Consider the following 26462-nt stretch of genomic DNA (forward strand, 5'->3'; position numbering starts at 1 on the left):
GGAGGCATGCTTCCGGGACTCGCCTAGAGCTGAGGCCTTGGCCTGCAGACAGTCGTTGAGGCGCTTGCGTCGGTCGGCCCGCATGCGCTGCACCATCTCCCAACAAGCCACGCAGTCTGCTTCTATATGAGTCTGGTCCAAATGCAGGCAGTAGAGGCACAGGGAATGTCCATCGTCCGAAAAGACGTTCCGTAGGTTGCAGCCAGGGCAAACCTTGTGAGGCGCAGAGTCCTTCGCCGCCATAGCCACGCGGTGTAGGCCTCGAAGAAGCTTCTGGAATCCTCCAAGAAGAAATTAGACAAAAATCCACCCTTGAAGGGCACTGAAGAATCTGAAAACAGGTCCATGTTAATCGGAAGATCGGTGGAGCTTGATACTCTTAGAAAAATCGCAAAACGCAGTAAAAGCTTGACAGCTATAGCACGAGGACTCCCAACACTTGAACGTGCAGTAAAAATCTGAAGATAGCTGCCAGAGGAGGGGCTTGGGTAGAGGGCAGTCATTGGCTGGGGGCAGTATGACCCAGAGACCAGTGATCGGTTAGGAGAAAGCCCATGCAGAAGTGACACTGATTTTTTCTTTACCGAGGATTCCCAGCCTGACAGTGAATATTCATGAGCATGTGAATCCATGCCAGACCCCATGCTGGAGAACTTCTGCATTCTTTCCCTGCATTTTACAACAAGGGGCGGTCTGTCCCCACTCAGGCAAGGAGGAAGACAAAGGGCTGTGGAGTTCTGGACTCCTCCCTCACTTCCTGCCTTCAGAGACTGGAGCCTTAGATAAAAATAAAACAAATACATTTCCCACCCTGGATGTGGATCAAGAAAGGACAAGGAACACTAAAATGGTGAAAAAAACAAGACCAGGGACATTTTGGTAAAATGAGCACCCATGGGTGCCTTTACCAGGGCTGTGCACAAAGCCCACAGTAAAGGTGCAGCAAATTAATAAAAAGATATGCATCACTGCCACCAGCCATTAAAAGGTAAGCTTGTCCCTGTAACAGAATTGTTACAGTTTTAGTGGGAAAGTGGATACATTCCCTCTCCCTAGCACTCCTCATAATATGGGGTGTGCTGGTTTCATTAAAGAACAAGTACAAGGGATCCAAAGATAACTTCCTACCTTCGGCAACTGTAGTCCTCTCAAGGTTAGCCAGAGAAAGTTAAAAGGGAAGCCCCTAGGTCAACCCAGCAACAATAGGCTCTTATTCCCAAAATGTAATCAAAGTTGATAGTCATTTGGGAGTTTTAGAAATGACTCATAAAAAGAGTAAAAGATTCTGTGAGTGTGGGAAAAGTTTCCCACTCACAGTGTTAGGCAAGATTGTATGCAGTACCCTGTGGGAGACCACACCAGCCTTGTCCTCTTGGTAATAGTTAACCCAGCCTTTGGTATAAGCATGTACTACACAAGTTGGTAGACTGACTGAGCAGCCAGGAAGAGACTTGCTGCACCCTCCTGGACCGGTGGTTTGCCCGGTGAAGCCCTGCTGCATTGCTGAAGCGTCTAATTCTCCTCGACTAGAGAAGCCCTGCAACGGACAACTTCTCCCCTTGGGTTGGTGGGACCAATCAACCCCAAAGCAAACAAGTCTGGACATCCTCTCAGAGCTGGCTGTACTTCCACTGCTGCTGCAGGAACAGATTGCCAGGGAGAGGAACAGCAGAATCGAGAACATTGTTTTTAAGTCGTATCCGAGCTCCAGGAAGATCCTCCGGACTCCCATGAAGCAGGACTGACTGTTACGGAGAATTCTCAAAAATGTGCCAATTCCATCCACCTTAGATCAACTTTGCTGGATTTCTGAGGACGTGATTTCTTTATCTGGAGAGAGAGAGAGAGAGAGAGAGAGAGAGAGAGAGAGAGAGACCCTTTTTTCCCCACTCGCTCATGTATTTTACTGTGATTTTATACACTGTTTCTTTTGGTTATGGAGTCTAACCAACTCCATAGGCATCTTGTACATCGGTGTCACACAGCACCTTCAGTGCAGTGGCACAGGGAAGTCTGCCAGGCTTCCCAAAGTTTAAATACCTTCTCTGGGATCAACTACTGTTTCCTAGAGCAGTGGAGTGAAATGGACTTCACTTAGTCCTGTAAAATTGTAGACCCAGCACACCCCATTTTACAATAGAGTGCTGGAGGGGTTACTTAGTATCTCCCCATGTCTAGTTACTCATCTAACTGTCAAATTTTACCCTTTCCCCTCAGAACGGCTGGTGGCAGTGGTTTTACAATGGACTACCATGATTTACCTCGACCGCAAAATGTTCGCAGATCCACTAACGTTAAATCATGGGAACCATGTTTTTCAAGATGGCGCCTAAGCCTTCCTTGTTAGAACGGTTCCTGGTGGTCTTTTTTCACCATTTCTTTGTAGAAAGGTCCTTTGCATTTTTCACTGTGCGCCAAACCAGGTTTGGTCTCTTTGTTCATTCGCCTTTGGCTGGCTTCAGGAGTGAAACCCCAAACTCCCTGTGCTTCGTCTCCTAGGACCCCCAAATGCACTCTAATGATTGGCTGGCTGACTGTCCAGCAAGAAAAGCCACCCTGCTGGGTGAGTGGCAGCTAGGCTGGAATGAATGGGAGAGAACTGAATAAAAGTCGAGTCTCTTGGCTTGGAAGGCAGAGTCGACCAATGGACGAAGGAACCGAAGAAGAGCTTGAAGAGGACGGCTGCTGCACCTCCTGGACCGTTGGTTTGCCCGGTGAAGCCCTGTTGCAGGTCCGAATCATCAAGTTCACATCGACAGAAGCCCTGCAAAGGACTTCTCCTCCCTTTGAGTTGGTAGGACCAATCAACTCCCAAGCAAGCCACCTGGACACCCATCTCGGAGCTGATTGCATTTCCTCAGAGTGCTGCAAGAAACCGTAGAGCCAGGGAGAGGGACACCAGATTGTGTGCATTACTTGTAAGCTGGCCTAAAGCGTTTGGTAGATCCTCCGGACTCTACTGACGTTGGACCGACCAAGCCCGATCCCCCCCTCAGCTGAGTGTAGGACCTCAGAAGCAAGGACAGTCCATCTTGACAGACAGGAGCAGCGTGGTTACCGATGCTGTAGCTGAAACGTGAAACAGTCACTGAAATTGAAGTTTGCCAGTTGCAAACCTTTGATCGTCGCAGTACAGGAGTCCTGACGTCCTCCCTCTTGTCCCGACGACTGAGGCCCAGGAACAGCAAGATCTGCAGGAACTGCCAGGAACAGAAGTCATCAGCTACATCTTTTTCTTCATTGTAAGGTACTATAAAACAAGACAGAATTTACCTCTCACAGTGAAAGTGCTTGAAACTTTTACAATTCACAGGCCTAATCAGCTTGTGACCCAACATATGATTCTTCTTTTTACAAACTACTTCCAAGAACTAGTACAGAGACTTTTCCGTTTAATTACCAGAACCGCTTTAACATATCCAAGACTTTAGCCCATTGACTTTGGCCAAGCCTATTGAATTTACTCTTCTGGTGAACTCAAAGTATTTCCACTGTCTAAGAATAATTGTAATCTTTTATGTTCTGATAACCTTTGCCCATTACTCCTCTTGAAGAGTATTGATGTATATTTGTGTGTTATTATACAATTGCCTCCTGCTAATGAATGTTTTATAACTGACTGATAAATTATTAAGTATTTATCCAAGAAACCTCGAGTATAAGAGTTTATTTGAACACCTGTGATTGTAACCTCTGTGTAATATCATTACTGCTCACATTCCCCTCTTGAGATAAGCCTGGCTGCTCAACACACTAACATAACTGTAGTACAGACTTAATACCAAAGGTTGGTTTGCTTACACCTGTAGTCAGTTGTGTGAAGTGTTCCTAAAGGGTACTGCATACAAACTTTGCCTAACACTGGTGGCAGGCGGTGAGGATACATTGTAGCGTTGGTACATTTAAAGTTTTGCTTTACATTGTTCAACTAAAAACCTTCACAAGGCTAAGCACCACTAGAAAAGCAATTGTAACATGCCAGATATGGATAACTTCAGGAATCTGCCTGTTAAAGGAAACAAAAATGGATTGAAAGATTGTTGAATCATCGAAGTCTGAGTAGTAGGCCTGTCACACCAGCTATCTCTAGCTAACCTTTAGCCACAGGGACCCTACCAGGTCTAGTACTGAGTCCAGAATGTGTCTCGACAAAATTAAACTGGAGTTATAGTTAAAAAAAATTGCAAATTCAAGTTGAAGGCAAACATGATCTCAACTAAGGGAAATGGAATTACAACATGTTCTTAAAATGAAGAAATTGTTTCTTGAAAATGTTTCTATCGCAGAATCTTCTAGGTCTTCCAGTCCTACGAGACCTTGCATGCCTAAGGAAGCTGCGAGTATGTATGAGGTGAAACTTGATATTTTGGATTGGTTGGGTGCTTTTGAATATAACTATGGGATTCAGGGTTTCACAAGGAATCAATTGATTCCTTGGCTTTTGTCTAGGCTCCCCCAGGTTGCAACTGATGCTGTAATGGAGGTGGGGGAACTTGAAAGATTGGAGTATGAAAATGGGAAGCTAGCTTTAATAGCTAGATTTGGGAAAACTCCTTCCCAGTACCTTAAGAGGTTTAGGGCCCTCAATAAGACTGATGGTACCCCTTGGGCTACCTGGGTGTGTGAATGTTTGAAAAACTTAGATGGTTGGGTTAAGGGTTACAGAGTCAACACTTTTGAAGGACTGAGAAATCAGTTTTTGTTAGAATCTATTTTTTGATGCCTGCTCTCCTGACCCAAGACAGCACTTGGCTGACTCTAAAGAGATTGATCCTAAAAAGTTAGCAAGAGCAGCTGACTCATATGGTCACTCATAAGGATTCTGGGGCCACTCATAAAAAGGATGAGGGGAAGCAGCACAAAGGTGAGAATAAAGATATTTCTAATTCCAACCAGAAGATGCCCGCAAACCACAAAAGGTTAGATCCCATGGGCAACCTGGTAGGTCAAGTGAATCATCTGGTGCCCAACCAGAGGGAGGTCAGCAGAAACCCCCATTCCAGAGAACATTTGGTAAATGCTGTCTGTGGGTCTGTAGACCATCCGAAAAGGAGATCCCAGATGCCAGGGTAAACCTGCAAGGGTCAACACTGCCCCCTTAGCCTTCATCCCTGATGGAGAAGTACAAATGGCTAGCAGTACAGGAACAGAAGTCTTTAGCTGCATCTTTTTCTTCTTTACTAGGGTACTGTAAACTAGCCTAAGAGAACTTACCTCTTACTGCGCAAGTGCTTTTAACTTCTGCAATTCACAAGTCTAATCAGCTTGAGGCCCTACATTCGATTCTGCTTTTTCCTCAGACTCCTGAAGTGTTGCATCCTATACAAAGACTTTGGCCTATTGACTTTGGCTTAGCCTATTGAATTGAATGACTTCTCTTGCTATCAAAGTATTTGCCCTGCATAGAATATTTGGAAATTCTTGTGTTCTAATAACCTTTGCCTTTTACTTTGAGTAGTCTGTATTCCAACAGTAAGGTATTAATGTTCCCAGCTCCCTTGTCATTGAAGTCACCTGTGGGTGTAGGTTGTGTCTGTGGGACATCCCAAAAGGGCCTTGTCTGATCCAGAAACTCAGTATATAGTATTGAAGTGTACCTGTGTGTTACTAGTATATTGCTCCCTTCTGAAGAAGGCGTTATAACCGACTAATACACTAAAATTATTGTTTATGCAAAAAAATCGTACGTTTATTTGAATACCTGTAACTGTGAATCTTTGTGTAACTCCACTACTGCTCACATTTCCCCGTTTGAGATCAGCCTGGCTGCTCAACACGCTACCAAAACTGTGTAGTACAAGCTTATACCAAAGGTTTGGTTGCTTATACCTGTAGAGTTGCTTGTAGTGTTCCCAGAGGGTACTGCATTCACACTTTGCCTAACACTGACCAAGCCTGAGCCACATCAACAGTGTTGGACCCCAGATGTGAGGAAAGTCCATCAAGGTATCCAAGAGCTGCAGTGGTGCTTTTTGTGAGCCGCAAGAAGCTGAAACAGCGAAGTGCCGCTGATCTGAAGTTTGCCCATTGCTGCCGCCAACCTCCAATTCGTAGCGCAGGAGTCCCCAGACATTCTCCCTCTTGTCCCCATGACTGAGGCCTAGGAACAGGATCTGAGGACCTACACAGGAACAGAAGACAGCTGGAATCCACTTTCTTCTAACCAAAGGTACTGAAAAACTAAGGGGACTAAACTCTTATTTTGGAGCCTTGCTAGTTCTCAGTTGAGACTTGTCTTAGTTGCCTTTGCAAAGTTGCTTGCAGCTTTGCCCTTTACAGGACTCCCAGCTTGTGGCCCTACACTGATTTCATTTCTTTACAAAGACTTCTAAAACATTGTGCTAGACTTTACCTACCTGCAATAAGTACTTCAGCTCACCTAGATGTTTGTTCAATTAACATTGGCTGTCCTGGCTTCCTGAAAGATTCTCCTTACCTCTGACTCTGTGGTTTACCTTTCCCCCAGGAAAGGGTAATTTACTTTGAATTGGAGGGTTCAAAAAAGTATTTACCTGCTTAAGAATATTTGTTAACCATTGTTTTATTCCTTCATCTTTTCCTTTTGACACTAACCTCGGCATTGCTTTAAATGTACCAGTGATATATTAATATCCACAGTATCCTTGTTATTGGTCACCTCAGGGTGTAGTCATCCCAAATGGGTACCCACTGATTTATTCAAACAGTGTGTATTTTGAAGTTTTTTTTGTTTTACATATATTTGCACCCTTCTAAAGAAGGCTTATTCAACTGACTTAAATTAATAATTGTTTAATCAAGAAACCTTGAGTGTAAGTGTTTATTTGAATACTTGTCACTGAGAATCTCTGTAATAACCCTACAGCTCACATTGACCCGTCTTGAGATAAGTCTGGCTGCTCAGTCACTACCAACTTGTGTAGTACAGGTCTAGACCAAAGGTTGGGTTACCTATTGCCAAGAGGACAAGGCGGGTGTAGTCTCCCACAGGGTTACTACACACAATCTTGCTTAACGCTGCTGATCCGTAAAGAGCCATTGGCTGACGATCTCAAAATCCATGCCGCAAGAGTCCTCCAGACGCCCTTCTTTTCCCCCCACAACTGGGGCTCAGGAACCCAGGATCTGCATCGCTGCAACAGGACAGAATCCAGCTGGACCTTCAAACTAGAGCTAGTGATTAGACTTTGGGTACTTCCCTCAGTGTATACTTGGTGTGCTCCTCTCAGTTGAGACTTGAATTGGCTTAACTTGAGTGGATTTCAACTCTGCTTTTCACTGGCTTAAGAGCATGTGACCCCACAAATGATTTCTACAAAACTAACTTTTTGCAAGACTTTTATGATCTAAGAAGTGCCTCAGCTCCATAGACTGTGCTCAAATTGATTTTGGCTGTCCTGGCTCCCCGCAGACTCTTCTAGTCCATTGCCTTTGATATTTCTGTCCCTCATAGGTGGTATCTGGTTTTAGACACTGTTGGGAAAGGCTTGTCTAGACTTTATTGGAAGATGTAAGTTTACTCACATGCCCTGTGAACCAGTTTAACCTCTTCCCATTAACCTCTTCCCATCCTTTAACCTTTCCTTTCTACAACCTCAGAATCTGCAAATTATAACTAGTGATATATAAATGTCATTACTTTCCTTGTGAATTAAGTCACTTCCGGGTGTAGGAAGTGTGTAAGAAGCATCTCTAAACAATATCGACTAACTTATGCCGATTCTGGATAAGTATTTGATTGTTACATATTTTGCCCTTTTTAAATAACACTTATTTAAAAAAGGATGTTAAATAACTACTTCGAACTGAAACCTTGAGTGCGAGTGTTAGTTGGCTACTTGCATTTGCAAATGCCATTGCTACAGCTCACATTTAGCCCTCTTGAGGGGCCTGGCTGCTTGGTCACAATACCAACTTGTGCAGTACAGACCTATACCAAAAGGTGGGTTACTGATACCAAGCAGATAAGTGTTGTGTTGTCTCACACAGTGTTACATCAATTCTGACCTAACAAGAAGCAATTACAAAGGGAAGTGGTAACCTGTTGGAATCCCATGTTCAAATGTAATACAGTATTGCAGTTTTAACTTGTACAAATTTAACAGTATAGACATATACAGTACTGAAAAGAAATGGCAGATGGGTGATCAAAGAAATGTAACAAAAACGGAACTTTACCAAACGTGGGAGTGCCATGCCAGTAACAGAACATACAAGTTTCACGGTTTGTCCATAGTGAATGTAGCCATCTCTTACAGTGAATTCTTCTCCTTCAGATTCTTCATCATCCACTATATAAAACCAGACAAAACATTACAAAAATGTCTCAGGCTAGCAATATGAATCTACTTTGTTATGCAGGAACTAGGAATGCAACTTTCAAGCACAGCATGATAAAATATTTGGAATGTTTCTTGCAACAACGGCATGCTGAAAAATTGGTCAATACTAGCTAAAAAGAAAGAACATGCATGCATAAACTAAAAGAAATACTAGAACCATCAACTCTCCTAGTTCCCATAAAACATCGGCACTGTTCCCCAGGCACCAGTGCAGCAAGTCCCAAGTCATCTGACCCTGTCAAGAGGGGATGGGTTTCCATCTCAAACTGAAGTGCGAGACCTATCAGGGTGTTGTCTGCAGTACCCTGTGGGGGACTGCAGCAGCCTTGACCTCTTGGCAATGGGTAACCCAACCGTTGGTATAAACATGTACTACTCAATTTGGTAGAGTGACTGAGCAGCCAGGCTCATCTCAAGAGGGATCAATGTGAGCAGTTAGGTTGTCACACAGATTCACAGTGACAAGTATACAAATAAACAGGCCCAGGAACTCCCTGCCCAGGCTCCAGTCTGTGAGAACAGGAAGCGAGGGAGGAGTCCAAAACTTCACAGCCCTTAGTCTTGCGCCTTGCTTGAATGGGGACGAATCCCAGTGGGGGGCTGGGTGTCCTGATTGGGCAACCAGACGGCCCATTCTTGTAAAATGCGGGGAGAAGTTGTGTTGTAATTCCTGATCAATACTGCAAACCTGGAAGCTGAAAAAAAGTCGACCACTAGAACCGAAACCGAAGAGCAAGATGAAGGAAACACGGCTGGAAGGATTTCCAGCGACCAGAGAGCCTGCTGCGTAACTGGAGCCTGCTGTAGCCCTTCCTTCCAATCGACCTGGGGACTCTGAAAACGACGACCCAGAGCATGGTGAGACCCACTAGACTCAAGAAGACCTGCATTTTGAGCCATCGCACGCATTGCTGTGACCTTAAGTTGTTGCAATACCCCAATACCCTGGGACCTCAAGCCCTCGTGCAGTGCACAGTCTTCCAATTTTCAAATCTCACTGAAACTTCGTGGGCATCCTAGTGGGTCTCCAGAGACACAAATCCAGTCTGGAAAGTCCCCTTACCCAAGTGCTGGACCTTTGTAACGACGAGGATTCAACTGCAATGTTCTGTCTTCTTCTGCGCTCCGTGAAAAGGCGCCAAATCCGCAGAACCACATTCAGCCGCGAGGGAAACCTTGCCTAGAGCCTTCTTCATCGACCCATGCTGCAAAGTCCCTTCTGAGGTCTTGTTTTTAGTCTCCACGACAAGGACTCCACTGACCGGGTATTTGGCTGCAGACCCTGAAGTTCTCCTGCTGCAAAATCTTCAATGCTGAGGTACTGTGTCGGCTTGGGTATGTACTTAACTTAAGCCTGTTAGGATTTCTGTGTAGCTGTGGGTTGTTTTCTGTAATGGGGAGGCCCCTCAACCATTGCACCCAACCACACTGCTAGAATCCTGCTAGGGTGTGTTCCGTGAAGGCCCTGGACCCTCTTCTAAGTCAGAAGTAAAGTACTCATCTGTTTGCCCAGTTTTCCTAAGGAACTCTGACCTTTGCTATTAAAGAACCTATTGACACTGCCTGTTGGTCACTAGTCCTAGTGACCCCACTTCTGCCACTGAGAACACTCATGCACCAAGAATAAGGGAAAGACTTTCAAGGGATTGGGACATCTTCCTAGAAAAGAGTTGGTTGGTAACTGTAATTCTAAGCATGAACAGTTACAAAAGTTCTTACTGATCTTGAATGTGTGATGCACTATTCTTAAAAGAATGGTTAACCTCTTTTCTTCCGGCAGAGCCACAGTAAGGCCATTATAAGGCCCCGTTTGCCCCAACTATCGCAATTTCAACATAGATGGTAACATAATCAAGATGGCAAATGAGGTAAAAGCTCTAGGCTTTTACCTCGATTCCACCCTCTCAAAAACAACAAGTTAACACCTTGGCATCCTCCACAGCGTACACCTGTAAATTCATCAGGACCTGTAGACCCTACCTCTCCAAAACGAACTGCATCACGCTAGCTAACGCATTAGTAATGTCCAAGCTGGACTATTGCAATGCCGTCTATGCAGGAGCCAAGAAAACCATCATATATAAAATGCAAATCCTTCAAAACAACGCTCTTAGAGCAGCCCTCGACATTCCCCATAGAGAACATATTTCCAACATCAGGAAAGACCACCATTGGCTTAAAATCAGCGACAGAGTCCTTCTCAAGACACTATCGCTCACCCACAAAGGGCTTAAAGGGATGGTCTAGTAAACATTTTTATTTCAAAAATAGATAGGCCACATTAAAAAAAAAATACTAGCATCCTCCGTTTTAAAACTTCCTATGTAAAATTTTGAGCTATTCAAGCTCAAAATTCGAAAAAGCAAGCACAGGGGCGCCGCCATTTTGTGAAATGGAGGCCCTCCTGTGCTGGCTTTTGCTTTTGCGGCACTAATGAAGGAAAAGCCAGCCAGCTGTAGTAAACAAAGTCTACCGCTGGGTGGCTTTCCCTTCATTAGTGCCGGGACTCGGAGGACGCGGACCGGAGACCAGAGCAGGAAAGCTGCAGTTGAATCTCGGTAAGTGCTATTTATTTTTTTTACAAAAAATAAGCACTAGCTGCGTTTTTTTTTCTAAGTTTTCTGGGCTGGAGGAGCCCCGAAAACTTAGAAATAAAACCGCAGCTTTAAAAACGTTGTATTTATGTTTGCGGTCGCTTTTGAAGCGACCGCAAACATAAATACAACGTTGTGTTGGAAAACGCTGCGGTTTTTCGTTCCAAGTTTCTCAGGCTCCCCCGGCTCGGAAAAAGCAAACACTGGACCCCGCCATACCCAGCAACTACAGACCCACCGCCACAGTGCCCTTCCTTCTTAAAATCCTAGACAAGGTAGCTTACCTTAAAATACAACAATACCTAGAACATAAACATCTTGGAGTCAGCCAGTCCGGTTTCAGACCCCAACACGGGACAAACAGCACTGACTGACTTAAAGGCACAAATTGACACTCGGAGACAATGGTAAAAGCACTGGCAAGAGCCCTCATTTTGTCAAAACACGATTATTGCAACGTGATATATTTAGGGAGCAACAAATACATCAACAAAATCCAGATTTTACAAAACAATGCTCTCAGAGCAGCATTGAGCATCCCCAAAAAGCCCACATCTCCGACATAAGAGCCATCAACTGGCTTACTACAAAAGACAAACTATTTCTTAAAGCAGCCTCACTCACAAATGCCTCAACAACGCTGCCCCTCAATAGCTCATAGCCAGATTCAAGAGTGTCCTCCAACCGCCCCACTAGAACCTCAAACTAGCCCCTTAACTGTGCCTAGATTCAAATGTGTCAAAACCGGAGGAAGCAGCTTTGTGGTTAAAGCCGCCCAACAATGGAATATCCTCCTCCCAGCCCTGAGGGAAGATCAATCATGCCCACACTTCAGGTCCAACCTCATCCACTGGATTAAGGAAAATAATTGCTAACACTTTGCCACACACAACCCTGCCTCTCCTCCCCCTCCTTGCCGATTTCTTTGTTGAGTACACTTACACAAGATATACAAATATAAGGTATGACTATATTGTATTGTTTACATATGACTTCCTGCCTGTACATATCCTGTATATATTATATGCATATTTGACTGTACAGCAATGTAACCAAAGCTGAAAACCTACTTGATGCCTATTGCGCCCAGATACTGTCGGGTCTGGGGCGCATTAAAATATTAAAACAAACAAGCAACTGTTTTGCCAGTCTAATAGAAAGTAGATGTGAAGGTTGTTAGGGAGAATTCTCAGAAATGTGCTAATTCCCTCCGCCTTAGAGACCCCCAGCAACTTTGCTGAATTGTTAGGATTTGATTTTTTTTACCTGGAAAAGGGTGAGAGCCTTTTTCCCCACTCGTGTATTTTCATGTGATTTTGTACACTTTTTTGGTTGTGGAGTCGGACAATCTCTATAGGCATCATCTTTTACATTGTGTCACAGCACCTTCAGTGCAGTGGCACAGGGACGTCTTTCAGATTCCCCAAAGGTTTGAACGCCTTCTCTTGGTTAAACTACTGTTTGTAAGAGCAGTAAAGTGAAACTGTCTACGCTACCATGAACTTAGGTGGTACAGCCTTATACTAAGAGTGGAGTCTTGAACTGCCTATCTTGTATTATCTTACAATAGGGTGCTGGAGGGGTTACCTAGTATCCTCTTTATTTAGCTTCTCATGTAACATGTTTTATGTTACCCTTTCCTCAGTGAATGGCTGGTGGCAGTGGTTTCGTTCTAACTAACATGGTGTGCATTTACCACGGGCTGCGTTCGCAGCTGCAATAAAGTACCCAAGGGTGCCATTTCTGTCAAAATGGCCCTGTCTTCTTTTCACCAGTTCTTTGTGGAAAGGTCATCCTTGAGATTTACTCTGTGCGCCAAACCAGGTTTGGTCCCATTGTTAGTTTTGCCTTTGGCGGGATTCACGAGTGAAGCTCACCTCTAGCTCCAGGGTATCTGGGGTAGGCAGGAAGTGAGGGAGGGAGGTGCCCAAAACTCCCTGTGCTTAGTCTCCTAGGAAATCCAAATGCACTCTGATGATTGGTTGGCTGACTGTCCGGCAAGGACAGCCACCCTGCTGGGTGAGTGACAGCTAGGCTGGAATGAATGGGAGAGAACTGAATAAAAGGCGAGTCTTTTGGCTTGGAAGGCAGAGTCAGCCACTGGACGAAGGAAACGAAGAACTTTAAGAGGACGCCTGCTGCAACTCCTGGACCATTGGTTTGGCCGTTGAAGCTTTGCTGCAGTGCCAAAATGCCCAAGTTCGCATAAAAAGAGAAGCCCCTGCAAGGACACCTTCTCCCCTTGAGTTGGTGGGCCCAATCAACTCCAAAGTAAGCGACCTGGGCATCCATCTTGGAGCTGGTTAAATTTCCACAGAGTTGCTACTGAAAACCATATAGCCACGGAGAGGAACACCAGATTGTGTGCATTGCTTTTAAGCTGGCCTAGAGCTCCAGGAAGATCCTCCAGACTCCCAGGAAGCAGGACTGGCCGAGCCTGAGCCCCCTCAGCAGAGTGCAGGACTCCAGAATCAAGAAACGTCCATCTAGACAGCCAGGAACCGCAGTGTTGCTATTTGCGGGAGACATGATGAGCTGAAACACTTAACAGTTCCCAGAGGGTACTGCATACAAACCTTGACTGGGAATGTGAGCTTTAATGATGTTACACAAGGTCTACAATCACAAGTATTCAAATATACTCGTATACTTAAGTTTCTTGGTAAAACACTTAATTTATTTCACAGTCAGTTAGAAAACAAACGGAATTAAAAGTACAAAGTCCCAAAGTTCAGCAAAAGAGCTGGGTGTCTCTAAGGTAGAGAGGAATTGGCACATTTATGAGAATTATTCCCAACACTCGCCAAACCCCCCCCCCCCACCCCCCAGAAAAGGGACAGGAGGATCTAATCCCAACCATGGATCTCCTGTTGCAAATCAGTTAACTGACCTGCTGAGTTCACCAGCAACCGTTTATAACCCTTGCTATGGCACTTTTTTTTATCAGTTTTCATTTGTAAGCTATATGACCTCCAAACCCTGTTTGGTACATCTCTCTTATTTAAGGCATAGGGAATCTAATCTAACAGTTCCTCAGAAGTTGTGACAACCTCTGAACCTACAATTGGCTTTTTCAAGGGGTCCTTAGAAAGGAACCCCTTAGACCTAGAGGGGCCTCCATGGTTCCTGATCACTTCTCTCACAAGAGCAGGTTGGGTCTCATATTTTCGTTTGAGGGGCGTTGGTCAAGCAGGATACATGCTTCCACGTCCTCCGAGATCTGGTTTTACCTGGCTTATAAATTTCACTCCTAACACTAGGATTTAAACTGGAGTCTTCAGTAGAAGATCCAATAGTCTTATGGTGTTTAACCTTAGACCTATTTTTCCTTGTTCTCCACCAGCTTTGAGAATTACCAGTTCTCACGGGCTTAGAGAGGGGTCCAATTTGTCTATCCACCTCTTCCTCAGAAGCAGGGTGGGTCAGAGACTTTACAACTGGATGGGCAATGATTGCGCTTGGTTGGGGCTCCCATTCTAGCCTCAGATTTGCCTTGGTTAGAGGTCAATTTACTAACACGAGGGCTTACAGTGGGGGTCTCTGTAGAGGTTCCCACAGGCTAAGAGTGGTCTCTTAAGGTTGCCTCTCTAACCAATTTGGTTTGGTTCCGATTCTGCTTACTGGGAGGCCTGGGGTAGTGGACACTACTCCTAAAGTTTAAATAATTCCCCAACAGGAATCCTCACTGTCATTGTTACACTGAATGAGAGCTGGTAGAATTGGAACCAATTGGACAGAGCCTCCAGGAAATCTAGTGGGACCTTTGGGTGCCTTAGCAACATCCTCAGGCTTGAAAAGGCTTTAATCCACAACTGTTCTGCTGGCCCCAGGGTCTCTCATGGCAGGGGTGTCCTGGCCATTTACAAGAACACTGTCCATATAATACCCTTTGGAGTTCTCTGGAATGGAGTTGTACACATCCATATTCTGTTTCTTACCCAGACCCAGGGGCTCTAAGGATACATTGGCTTGAACATCCAAGGGTTCTTCAGCCAATAGGTGAAAGTGGGCACTAGCCATTTGTACTTCTTCCTCTGGGGAGAAGGCTAAGGAGGCAGTGCTGACCCCTGCAGGTTTACCCTGGCATTTGGGATTTCCTTTCAAGTGGTCTACAGACCCAGAGACATAGCATTTACCAAATGCTCTCTGGAATGGGGGTTTCTGTTGACCTCCCTCTGGTTGGGTACCAGAGGATTCACTAGACCAACCAGGTTTCCAGGGGGCCCTACCCTTCTGTGGTTTGGGGACCTCTTCTGGTTGGAATAAGAAATATCTGTATTCTTTCTTTTGCGCTGCTTCCGCTCATCCTTTTTATGAGTGGCTCCAGAATCCTTATGATTGGCCATGTTGCCTACCCATGAGTCAGCTGCTCGCGCTAACTTTTTGGGATCAATCTCATTAGAGTCATCCAAATGTCTCAGCTCAGGCAAAAACAGATTTCTCATTGTTAGGCAGAATTGCATGCAGTACCCTCTGGAAACACCACACACAATTAGGACTACAGGTGTGTAAGCAAAAACCAAGCTTTGGTATAAGTCTGCACTACACACTTTTGGTATCGAGCTGAGCAGCCAGGCTCATCTCAAGAGGGAATGTGAGCAGTAAAGGAAGTTACACAAAAGTATCACAATCACAGTGGTTCAAGTAGACACTTACACTCAAGGTTTCTTGGTAAAAGATACTTAAACATTTATTTACACAATCATCTAGAAAACATTCACTAGTCGAAATCAACTCAATATTAAACACCAATATACTACAGTACAAAACTAAGTTGTAGCGACAGTTTGAGCTAAATGGCACTTCAATTACTTTCAATAGGAGTAGAAAGACAAGTTTGTACAATGGATTAGAAAACACTTCTTTTTAGGTAATGCAAAGGTTCAATGTACCAGGAGGGTCAATTCAATAGGCCAGGTCAAAGTCAATAGTCTAGTGTTCTTGGATAGGACAGCACATTTCTGGTACAGATGGAGAAGTATTTCTAAATGTTTTTAGAAGTAGTTTAGACAAAAACGAATGATATGCTGGGTTACAAGCTGATTAAGCCTGCAAATTTGGAAAGTTTCACAAACTTTCACAGCAAGAGTTAGGATCTCTCAACCGGATGGCACAGTACCTTAAAGTGAAGCAAAAAAGATGTAGATGAAGACGTTGGTTCCTGGCAGTTCCTGCAGATCTCTCTGTTCCTGAGCCTCAGTCGTGAGGACAAGAGGGAGGACGTCGGGGGACTCCTGCACTGTGCGGGATTGTCGTTGGAGCAAACAAAATGGAGTCACTTTGGTTAAGTAGCCGTTACTTCAAGACACAAACTGGTTTCCCTCTCCGTGGCTAAACCTTAACCAGCATTGAAAATGGTATCCAGGTGTCTTTTGAGCCGATTGGTCCCACTAACTCAAACGAAGCCGCCGCCCTTGAAGGAGCTGCTCTATCGAATGGAGATCTGGAGATTCGGAGGTGCAGCAGGGCTTCACTAGGCAAACCAACAGTCCAGTGGTTGCAGCAGCCGTCCTCTTCCAGCTCGTCTTCGGTTCTTTCGTTCCAGTGGTCGACTCTGCCTTCCAGTCCTGGAGACTCCTTTTATTCATTCCAGCCTAGCCGTCACTCACCCAGCAGGGTGGCTGTCCTTGCCGGACAGTCAGCCAATCACACCAGAGTTCATTTGGGTCTCCCAGGAGACCAAGCACAGGGAGTTTCGGGCACCTCCCTCACTTCCTGCCCACCCCAGACAATCTGACACCAAGGGCAGACTTCAGTCCTGAAGCCCACCAAAGGCTCACGAACAAAGGGACCAAACCTGGTTTGGCGCGCAGAGTTAACACCACAAGGACCTTTCCACAAAGAAACGGCGGAAAAAGATAACCAAGTCTGTGTTTTACAGAGGGGTCTTGGGCGCCATATTGAAAAACATGGCGGCCCCAATTTTTAGCTACCGGTGTCCGCGGTCGGGAAACATTATGGTAGTTAGTTATAAAACCACTGCCACCAGCCATGTAAATAGGAAAGGGTAGTTCTTGAAAGCTACTAGAGTGTTTAGACATAGGGGATACTAAGTAACCCCTTCAACACTCTATAGGAAGATAGGGTGTGCTGGGTTTATGAATTTAAAAAAGACTAGTAAAGTAAATTTAACTTTACATTCTCTGGGGAACAGTAATTCATCCCAGAGAAGATATTTAAACCATGGGACGTCTAAAGGTGGTGTGTGACAACAATAAAAAGGATGATGCCTACGGAGTTATCTAAAACTCCATAACCAAACACGAGTAAAACACACATCCAAATACACGAGAGAGTGGGAAAAAAGGCTCTCTCTCCAGAGAAAAAAAAAACAAGTCCTCAAAATCCAGCAAAGTTGCTGGGTGTCTCTAACGTGAAGGGAATAAGCACATTTCTGAGAATTCTCCCTAACGCCCACTCCTTCAAAAGTGTTAACTCTAACCTTTCACCCAACCATCTAAGTTCAAATATTCACACACCCAGGTAGCCCAAGGGGTACCATCATGCTTTTTGAGGGTCCTCAACCTCTTAAGGTATTGGGACAGAGTTTTCCCAAATCTAGCTATCAAAACTAGCTTCACATTTTCATACTCCAATTTTTCAAGTTCCCCCACCTCCATTACAGCATCAGTTGCAACCTGGGGAGCCTAGACAAAAGCCAAGGAATCAACTCATTCCCTGTGAAACCCTGAATCCCATAGTTATACTCAAAAGCAGCCAACCAATCCAAAATATCAAGCTTCAGCTCATACATACTCGCAGCTTCCTTAGGCATGCAAGGTCTCTTAGGACTGGAAGACCTAGAAGACTCTGGGAGAGAACAATGTTCAAGAGACAATTTCTTCATTTCAAGAGCAGGATTCATTTCCATTTCTCTGAGTTTTATTTCTTGCGTTTACTTTGTTTGCATTTGGAGTCTTTTGAACTCCAACTCAAATCTCATTTTTTCAAGAGACACATTCTGGACTCAGTACTGGACTTGGTAGGGTCCCTGTGGCTAAAGGCTGAGGCCTAAGAGCTTGTTGAGGTGCAGAGGGGTTCACATCCTGAGATTCCTCTAACTCTTCTTGCTCCTCAATAAGAGTTAAGACTCTGAATAATTATCCTCATCAACATTGTCCACATTTGCTGAAGGAGTAGGTGTAACAGACCCACTTCTCAGACTTTTAAAATCCAACAATCTTTCAATCAATTCATTTTTCGTTCATTTAACAGGGAGATTCCTGACCTTACACATATATCTTTCAATTGATCTACTGTTAGAATGATCAGGGCCTCCTGTCTGAAGTTATCCATATCAGGCATAATAAAATTGCTTTTCTAGTGGTGCTTAGCCTTGTGAAAGTTACCATTTGAACAAAAGTAAAGCAGAACTCTCAATGTAACAACACTACAATTTATCCCCACCACCTGTCACCATTGTTAGGCAAAGTCTGTATGCAGTACCCTTTGGGACCACTACACACAACTAGGACTACAGGTGTAAGCAAAACTGACCTTTGGTACAAGTCTGTACTACACAGTTTTGGTAGTGTTTCTGAGCAGCCATGCGTATCTCAAGAGGAGAATGTGAGTTGTAATGATGTTACACAGAGGTCTACAATCACAAGTATACAAATAGACTCATACTCAAGGTTTCTTGGTAAAACACTTATTAATTTATTTTAGTCAGTTAGAAAACATTCACTAAAAGGAGGCAGTCTATATCAGACAAAAATATACTTCAGTACTTCACACTGTCAGTTTCACCAGAGGAATGAATTCAATGCAATCGGTTAGGCCAAAGCCAATGGGCTAAAGTCTTGCATAGGATATGCAGATCTGGTAGTTAAACGGAAAAGTCTTTGCCACGGTTCTCAGAAGTAGTTCGTAAAAGAAAAGTTCATATGTTGGGTCACAAGCTAACTAGGCCTGCAAGTTGCCAAAGTTTCAAATACTTTCGTAGTGAGAGGCAAGTTCTCTCAGTCGGGTTTTCACAGTAACTTAAAATGAAGTAAAATATGCAGCTGAAGACATCTGTTCCTAGCAGTTCCTGCAGATCCCGCTGTTCCGCCTCAGTTGTGGGGAAAAGAGGGAGGACGTCAGGGGACTCCTGCACTGCACTGGGCTGATCAAAAAGCTGGCAAAGGCAAATCTTCAATTCCAGTAGCTGTAGACAAGCACACAAACTGGTGTCCTCTCCCTGATTATTCGGTTTCCTGCAGCACTCTGAGGAAAATACAACCAGCTCCGAGAATGGTATCCAGGTGGCTTAAGGTTCGAGTTGATTGGTCCCACCAACTCAAAGGGAGAAGTCTTCCTTGAAGGGCTTCTCTGTCGAGATGCAGCAGGGCTTCACCGGGCAAACCAACGGTCCAGGAGTGCCAGCAGCCACTCACTTCCGGCTCGTCATCGGTTCTTTTGTTCCAGTGGTCGACTCTGCCTTCCAAACCAAGAGACTCACCTTTTATCCAGTTTCCTCCCATTCACTCCAGCCTAGCTGCCTCTCACCCAGCAGGGAGGCTGTCCTTGCCGGCCGGTCAGCCAGCCAATCACGCCAGAGTGCATTTGGGTCTCCTAGGAGACTAAGCAAAGGGAGTTTCAGGCGCCTCCCTCACTTCCTGCCCACCCCAGACACTCGGGCGCAAGAGGCGGTCTTCAGTCCTGAAGCTCGCCAAAGGCATAAGAACAAAGGGACCAAATCTGGTTTGGCGCGCAGAGACAAATTTTAGAAGGACCTTTCCAAAAAGAAATGGTGAAAAAAGAAGTCCGGGACCGGTTTAAACAAAGGGATTTAAGACGCCATCTTGAAAAACATGGCTTCCAAGTTAACGCTACCGGTGTTCGCGGTCGGGAAAAACCATGGTAGTTAATTGTAAAACAACTGCCACCAGCCATTTTGAGAGGAAAGGGTAGCATTTGACTGCTACATGAGTTTTTAGACACAGGGGATACTAGGTAACCCCTCCAACACTTTATAGTAAGATAGGGTGTGCTGGTTCCAGGAATTTGAAAAGACTAGTAAAGTCAATTTCACTTTACTTTCTCTGGGAAACAGAAGTTTATCCCAGAGAACGTATTTAAACCTTGGGACAGCCTAAAAGGCTTCCCCTGCGTCACTGAATTGAGGGTGCTGTGGGGCACAAATGAAAAGATGCCTATGTAGTTGTCTAAAACTCCATAATCAAAAATAAACAGAAAATAAACAGAATTAAAAGTACAAAGTCTCAAAGTCCAGCAAAAGTTCCGGGGGTCTCTAAAGTAGAGAGGAATTAGCACAGTTATGAGAATTCTTCCCAACAGTGCCTCTTCCCAAAAGCAAAGTGTTGGTTTCACCAGATTAGTCCTTTGAGGATAATTGTATAAGTGGCCACAACTCAACTGGGTCTTGCTTCCCCCGACTTGCTGCTAGCCTGTCCAGAATAAATCTGTATTAGGTTGCTGCCTACTTATAATAACTGAGTCATTCAGTAAAGTGTGACCTTGGGTTTTACTTTCCTCTTCATTATGAGGTTAAAAAGTATGTGCGTTTTACTTGCCTTGTGTCATCTGTGTGCCATCCAAAAATAAGTTACAAGAGTTACTGCTTACCTCAATCTGGAGTTCCCCAATTTCAAAAAGCACCTGTAATTGTACATTACATCCTTAGGTTTTACTCATCTAGTACAACTGTTACGACAAAAATAGTTATAGGTTTTTACTGAACCTAAAAAAAGTTTTCCACTATTCACCAAAAGTATATTGCCCAGTTGACTGATTATGTGATTTGTACTGAGAAGCATACAGCTGGAAGGGTCTACAGCCCTTGCATTTCAATGTAATTTTAAAAAGTAACCATTGATTTTTACTCCCCAAGAATAGGCTTGACATACAGTGAATGTGTATAAAAAGGTTTTGCTTCCCTAGAACTTCTGTTCGGTACTTCAAATAAGGTCTATACTTGTGTCTGTGTACCTTCAAGTATAGTGTGTTTTTATACTGTGATTTTATGTTTTGGCGCTTACTTACCACTAGATTTATCTGGGCCTACCTGTATTTAAATAAATCCTTTATTTTTACAATACAAAGTGTTTCTTTGGATCATCTGTATTACAATTTCACTTGTACTGATCCTACAGCCCTCTCTCCCTCCCAAGATAAGCCTGGCTGCTCTGTCAACGCTAACCTGAACGTAGGTGGTACAGCCTTATACTAAGAGTGGAGTCCTGAACTGCCTCAGTTGATTGGTTTTACTAAGCCCTTAGTTGGGCTTCAGAAAAACTGTCCTAACACCTTCTCTTGGTGAAGCTACTGTTTCCAAGAGCAGTGAAGTGAAATTGACTTTACTTACATTTTATACTTTCTAGACCCAGCACACACTATCTTACCATAGGGTGCTAGAGGGGTTACTTAGTATCCCCTTCGTCTAGTTTCTCATGTAACATTTTTGTGTTACCCTTTCTACAATTAATGGCTGGTGGCAATGGTTTACATTTTACTACCATTGTGTTTTTACAGCGGGCTGCGTTCACAGCCATGGTAAGGTGGCTTTGTCAAAAATGGCAGTGTCTTCTTTTTTCACCATTTTCTGTTGGAAAGGTCCTTCTTGAGATTTACTCTGCATGCCAAACCAGGTTTGGTCTCTTTGTTCGTTTGGTCTTATGCGGGATTCACGAGTGAAGCCCGCCCCTGGCTCCAGTATGTCTGACAGGGGCAGGAAGTGAGGGAGGCGCTCGAAACTCTGTGCTTAATCCCCTTGGTTACAGGAATGCATCCAAAGGTGATTGGCCGGCTGGAATGACTGCTAGAAGGACAGCCACCCTGCTGCCTGATTGACAGGTAGGCTGGAATGACTGCGAGAAACCTGCATAAAAAGCAAGGCTTTTTGGCTTGGAAGGCAGAGTCGACCACTGGACGAAGGAATCCGAAGAACATGGAAGAGATGCCTGCTGCAACTCCTGGACCGTTGGTTTGCCCGTTGAAGCCCTGCTGCTGTGCTGAAGCTTCGAATTCGCCTCGACTAGAGAAGGCCTGCAACGACAACGTCTCCATTTGAGTTGGTGGGACCAATCAACTCCAAAGCAAGCCCGTCTTGACATCCTCTGGAAGCTGGTTACATTTCCACTGCTGCTGCTGGAAACGAAGAGCCAGCGAGAGGGACACCAGATTGTGTGCGTTGCTTTTAAGTCGGACCGAACGCTAGGAAGATCCTCCGGACTTCCCTGATGCAGGACTGACCAAGCCTAAGCCACCTCAACAGAGTGCTGTACCCCAGAAGCAAGGAAAGTCTGAAGTGGTATCCGAGAACCACATTGTTGCTATTTTCTGTTTGACGCGAGAAACAAACACCGAAGGGCAGCTGAATTGAAGTTTGCCCATTGCTGCCACCGACCATCCCCTTTACAGAGGTCCTCCCTCTTGTCCCCACGACTGATGATCAGGAACCACAGGATCTGCAGAGCTGTACAGGAACAGAAGCCAGCTGGAACCATTTCTTCTAACCAGAGGTACTGAAAAGTCTAAGAACTTACCTCTTGTTGTGTAGCCTTGTTTGCTCTCAGTTGAGACCTGTCTTGGTTACCTTGCAGAGTTGGCAACGTTTTGCCCCTCACAAGCCTCCCAGCTTGTGGAACCTTTAAGTGTTGTATTTTCTACAAACATTTCCAGAAACTTTGTGCAAGACTTTGTACCTACCTGCCAAGATGATCTTCAGCTCCCCTTGACATTGTGCAATACACATTGGCTGTCCTGTCTCCGAGTGACTATTCTTACCTCCGACTCTGTGCTTTCTCTTTCTGTCATGATGGCTACCCCCAGGCATCTGGACCAAGCCCATCAGCCCCGGGAGCAGGCATCTAGACATTTATTAAAACCTCAGCAGCCCCGGCTAGGGGCTATCTGGGTTCAGTCCTGACGCTTTAGGCGCCAGGCTCATAGTCATTACTTACCTCAGGCAGACCATGCTGCAAATGACTCCAATCCAACGTGAAGCCTGAAGGGACTATTTTACTACAGTGACTATTTTTTACTCGGGTGTGGTTCTAGGGACTTCTGACCTGGGACTACTTTTGAAGCTATTTAAAAAACGCCTGATCAGCAACACACGCTTCGCGTTATTCTGCATCCAGCAGCGTAACGCTCACCGTGCCTGCAAGTCAGCATCCAGACCACTGCCACGCCAGTCCTGAATCCGGAGCTCCTAGTGAGCAGAAGGAAAGCAGAGGCAAGCAGAAGTGTGTGAGCAGAAGGAAAGCAGAGGCAAGGTTAGAAAACAAACTTTATTCCAGTTTCTCACCTGATCCCGGAACCATCACATCTCAGCACCGGGAAAGGACATTCTTTCTACACACGTCGCATCGCCAGCTGCAGCGCCGCGCCATACTCACCAGTCCTCCTAGCACCTTTCGATCCGGCGCTGCCTCCATTTCTTCGCCGGGCTCCGGCATCTGGGGACAAATGAAATAACCAGGTGAGCCGAAAGAGCCAACAAATACAATCTCTTACCACCATAGACTTACCAGATTTACCACCGAGGCATTATTCTTTAACTCCCCACATCTTATAACGCAGCTTCTGAAAACGGAGAGAAAACAACACGTTAAATACATGCATCATTTATCGGACAGCATCGGGTAATGCAGACTCTTACCTGAACGCCATATACTGCCACAAGACCATCTTTTCTCTAACTCCACTGCAAGATAAGAAAGGAAAGGGACAAGAGTGAACATCGGACATATTGAACTCTATACTTCCTGGTCTTCGGCAGGAGCCTCAGAGTCAACTCTCCTCCGGAACTCCCCAACGCCTTCTAACCAGTGAAGCAACTGGTATCTACGCGCCCCTGCAATCCACGCAGGATGGAGAGCTCATCTTTCAAGAATATAAGGTGAGAGTACTGGAAGGGGATTTCGGAGGTGTTTAGTGGGGAACGCAGGGATGTGCCATCACTAGAATCCACGGGTGGCTAAATTCCTCTCTCCACTTGCAGGAGAATCCTTCTACGGGTTAAGCAGACGAGATTAGGAGGGCCAGTCCAGTCTGTCATCTCTGCACTACGCATCACGTTGGTGGAGGCTGCAGCAGTCCGGGTCCGACCGACGCCCCTGTGGGAGCCAGGTGAGCTTAACACTTTCCCCCAAGAAAGGGTTAATTTACTCTGCTTTGGAAGATTCTTAAAAGTACTTACCTGTTTATGAAAGGCGGAGAGTGCAGCTAGGTGAACTTTAATATAATTAAAAACTAAACCCGAGTCCAACAAGTGAGTCAGGTATAGAACAATGTGTGTGGGAGAGCAGTCAACCGGGTTGATGCTCTTTGACTTACACCAAATGATGAACCGTTTCCACTTGCTAAAGTAGCAGTAACGAGTGTTTGGTTTCCTTGCTCCTCTGAGAATGTACATGCATCTCTGAGGGAGCTGCAAATGACCAAATTCCATGACCTCAGGAGCCAGGCTGCCAAGTTCAGGGACTGGGCATGGGTGCAGCGTTTGGCCCCTGTCCTGCGACAGCATGTTGTACGGGCAGGGTCACTGGAGGAGACAGCGACATCTCCATCAGGTGAGCGAACCAAAGTTGGCGGGTCCACATGGGGGCAACCAGTATCATGGTAACTGGTTCCTGGTGCATCTTGTTGAGAAGGAGGGGTCGGGGGAAAAGCGTAGACAAATTTCCCTGACCATGTTATCCAGAGACCATTCTTGTAGCGGTTCTGGGGGTACCTGGAGGCGTAATCTTGGCATTGGGTGTTCTCCAGAGTTGCAAACAGGTCGATCTCTGGGAAGCCCCATTCTGCGAAAACGTTGGAGACAATGTCTTCGCCATTCGTACTCTGCGGGCAGGGGGAAGTCTCTGCCGAGTTAGTCTGCCAGAAGATTGAGTTCCCCTGGTACATGTTGAGATAACAGGAACATGTGTTTTGAGAGCCCACTTCCAGATGTTCTGGGACAGCTTGGACTGTCCTGGAGAGTGAGTGCCCCCTTGCTTGTTCAGGTAGTACATGGCCGTGGTGCTCTTGGTGAGGACCAGCACTGTTTTCCCTTGTAGGTGTGTCTGGAAAGCCTTCAGTGCTTTGAAGAACCCCCCAGTAGTTCCAGCAAGTTTATGTGTTTGAACGCCACACTCAGAGTCCAAACTCTGTGTGCAGTCTGATGGGATAAGTGAGCCCCCATCCTGTGAGGGATGTGTCTGTGGTTAGAGTGGCTTCCACTGCGGGGGTTGAGAAAGGTTTCCCCAACACGAGGTTTTCCTTCAACCACCATCGCAGCGAGAGAACCAAGGCCTGCGAGACCACCACTAGATCGTCCCATTGTCCGCTGGCCTGACACCACTGGCTGTTGAGCCACTCTTGCATTGGGCACATGCGCAGGCGTGCATGAGGCACCAAATAAATACATGATGCCTTCATTCCTAGCAATCGCGTGGCCTTGCGTGCCGTCACCCCCCGACCGGCTACATATTGAGGGATCTGAAACAGCATGTTTTGGACCCTCTCGTTGGAGGGGAAGACGAGGCCGTCCTTTGTTCGAATTAGAGCCCCTAGGAATTGCTCGACTTGGCTGGGGTCTAGACTGGACTTCTCGTTGATGGAGACGCCCAGGTGGAACAAAAGGTCTACAGTCTTTTGGGTATTTGAGAAGCATATTTCGTAAGAATCCCCTATTATGAGCCAGTCGTCGAGGTAAGGGTAGACTGGAATGGACAATCTGCGCAGGTGTGCCGCTGCCAGTACCTTCGTGAATACCCTGGGCGCTGAGGCTATGCCAAAGGGTAGCACTTTGAACTGATAGTGTTTGCCTATAATGAATCTGAGGCATTTCCTGTGCGCTGGCAACATTGAAATATGAAAGTATGCATCTTTCATGTCCAGTGTTGCCATGTAATCCCCCTGTGTGAGCAGGAGGATTACCTCCTGCAAAGTCACCATATGAAATTTGAGGTTTTACGAATTTGTTTGCTGGGCACAGATCTAGTACAGGGCGCATGGTTAAATCCTTTTTGGGTACAAGGAAGTACACTGAATAAATACCCTCTACCTGTGATAGAGGCCTTTTTCCAGTAGCAGTTAGACTTCCTGAAGAAGGATGGCGAGGTGTTCCGGTGAAAGGCGTCTTCCCCTTGGGGCTCTGAATGTTGGGGACCGACTGCATTCGATGCATTAACCGTGGGCTATTGTTGACAGTACCCAGCTGTCTGTGGTAATTCCCTCCCATGCTATGATGTTACCTGGCCCCCGACCGGAGATGCATGGGAGGGGACCCAAATCGGGTAATTTGGTGTTGGCAGCCGGGGAGCCTCAGGGAGTGGATCCCCGACCTCTTCCCTTACCACGGCGTTGTCCTCTGAGCATATTGTCCACTGGTACCCTGAGGGGAGGACCAGTTGCCAGCTGAGGAGTATTGTTGATTTTGTTGTAAGCCACGAAAAAAGCGCCTGTTGCCATGACCTCGCTTATTAGGAGGTCTTGTGATTTGGTCCAGAGTCTTTAGAGTTTCGTGTTCCTTCTTAGCGGTTTCCAGTGCGTCATCAACCGCCTTGCCAAACAAGTTTGAGTCTTCAAGGGGTTTGTTGATGAGGGACGCCTGTGT

The 26462-nt window shown here is 45.6% G+C and overlaps 1 protein-coding gene across 1 annotated transcript in view; it reads right to left on the reverse strand.

Annotated features, from left to right (window-relative positions):
* RBPJ (recombination signal binding protein for immunoglobulin kappa J region) overlaps nt 1-26462 on the reverse strand; it is a 231701-nt gene that overhangs the window by 74336 nt on the left and 130903 nt on the right. Inside the window, exon 7 of the mRNA XM_069631847.1 lies at nt 8158-8270. Within this exon, the coding sequence (XP_069487948.1) occupies nt 8158-8270 (113 nt within the window). The remainder of the gene's footprint in view (nt 1-8157; nt 8271-26462) is intronic.

The sequence above is a fragment of the Ambystoma mexicanum genome, chromosome 6q (assembly GCF_040938575.1).
Source record: "Ambystoma mexicanum isolate Mex_15411 chromosome 6q, UKY_AmexF1_1, whole genome shotgun sequence".
Classification (NCBI taxonomy): Eukaryota; Metazoa; Chordata; class Amphibia; order Caudata; family Ambystomatidae; genus Ambystoma; species Ambystoma mexicanum.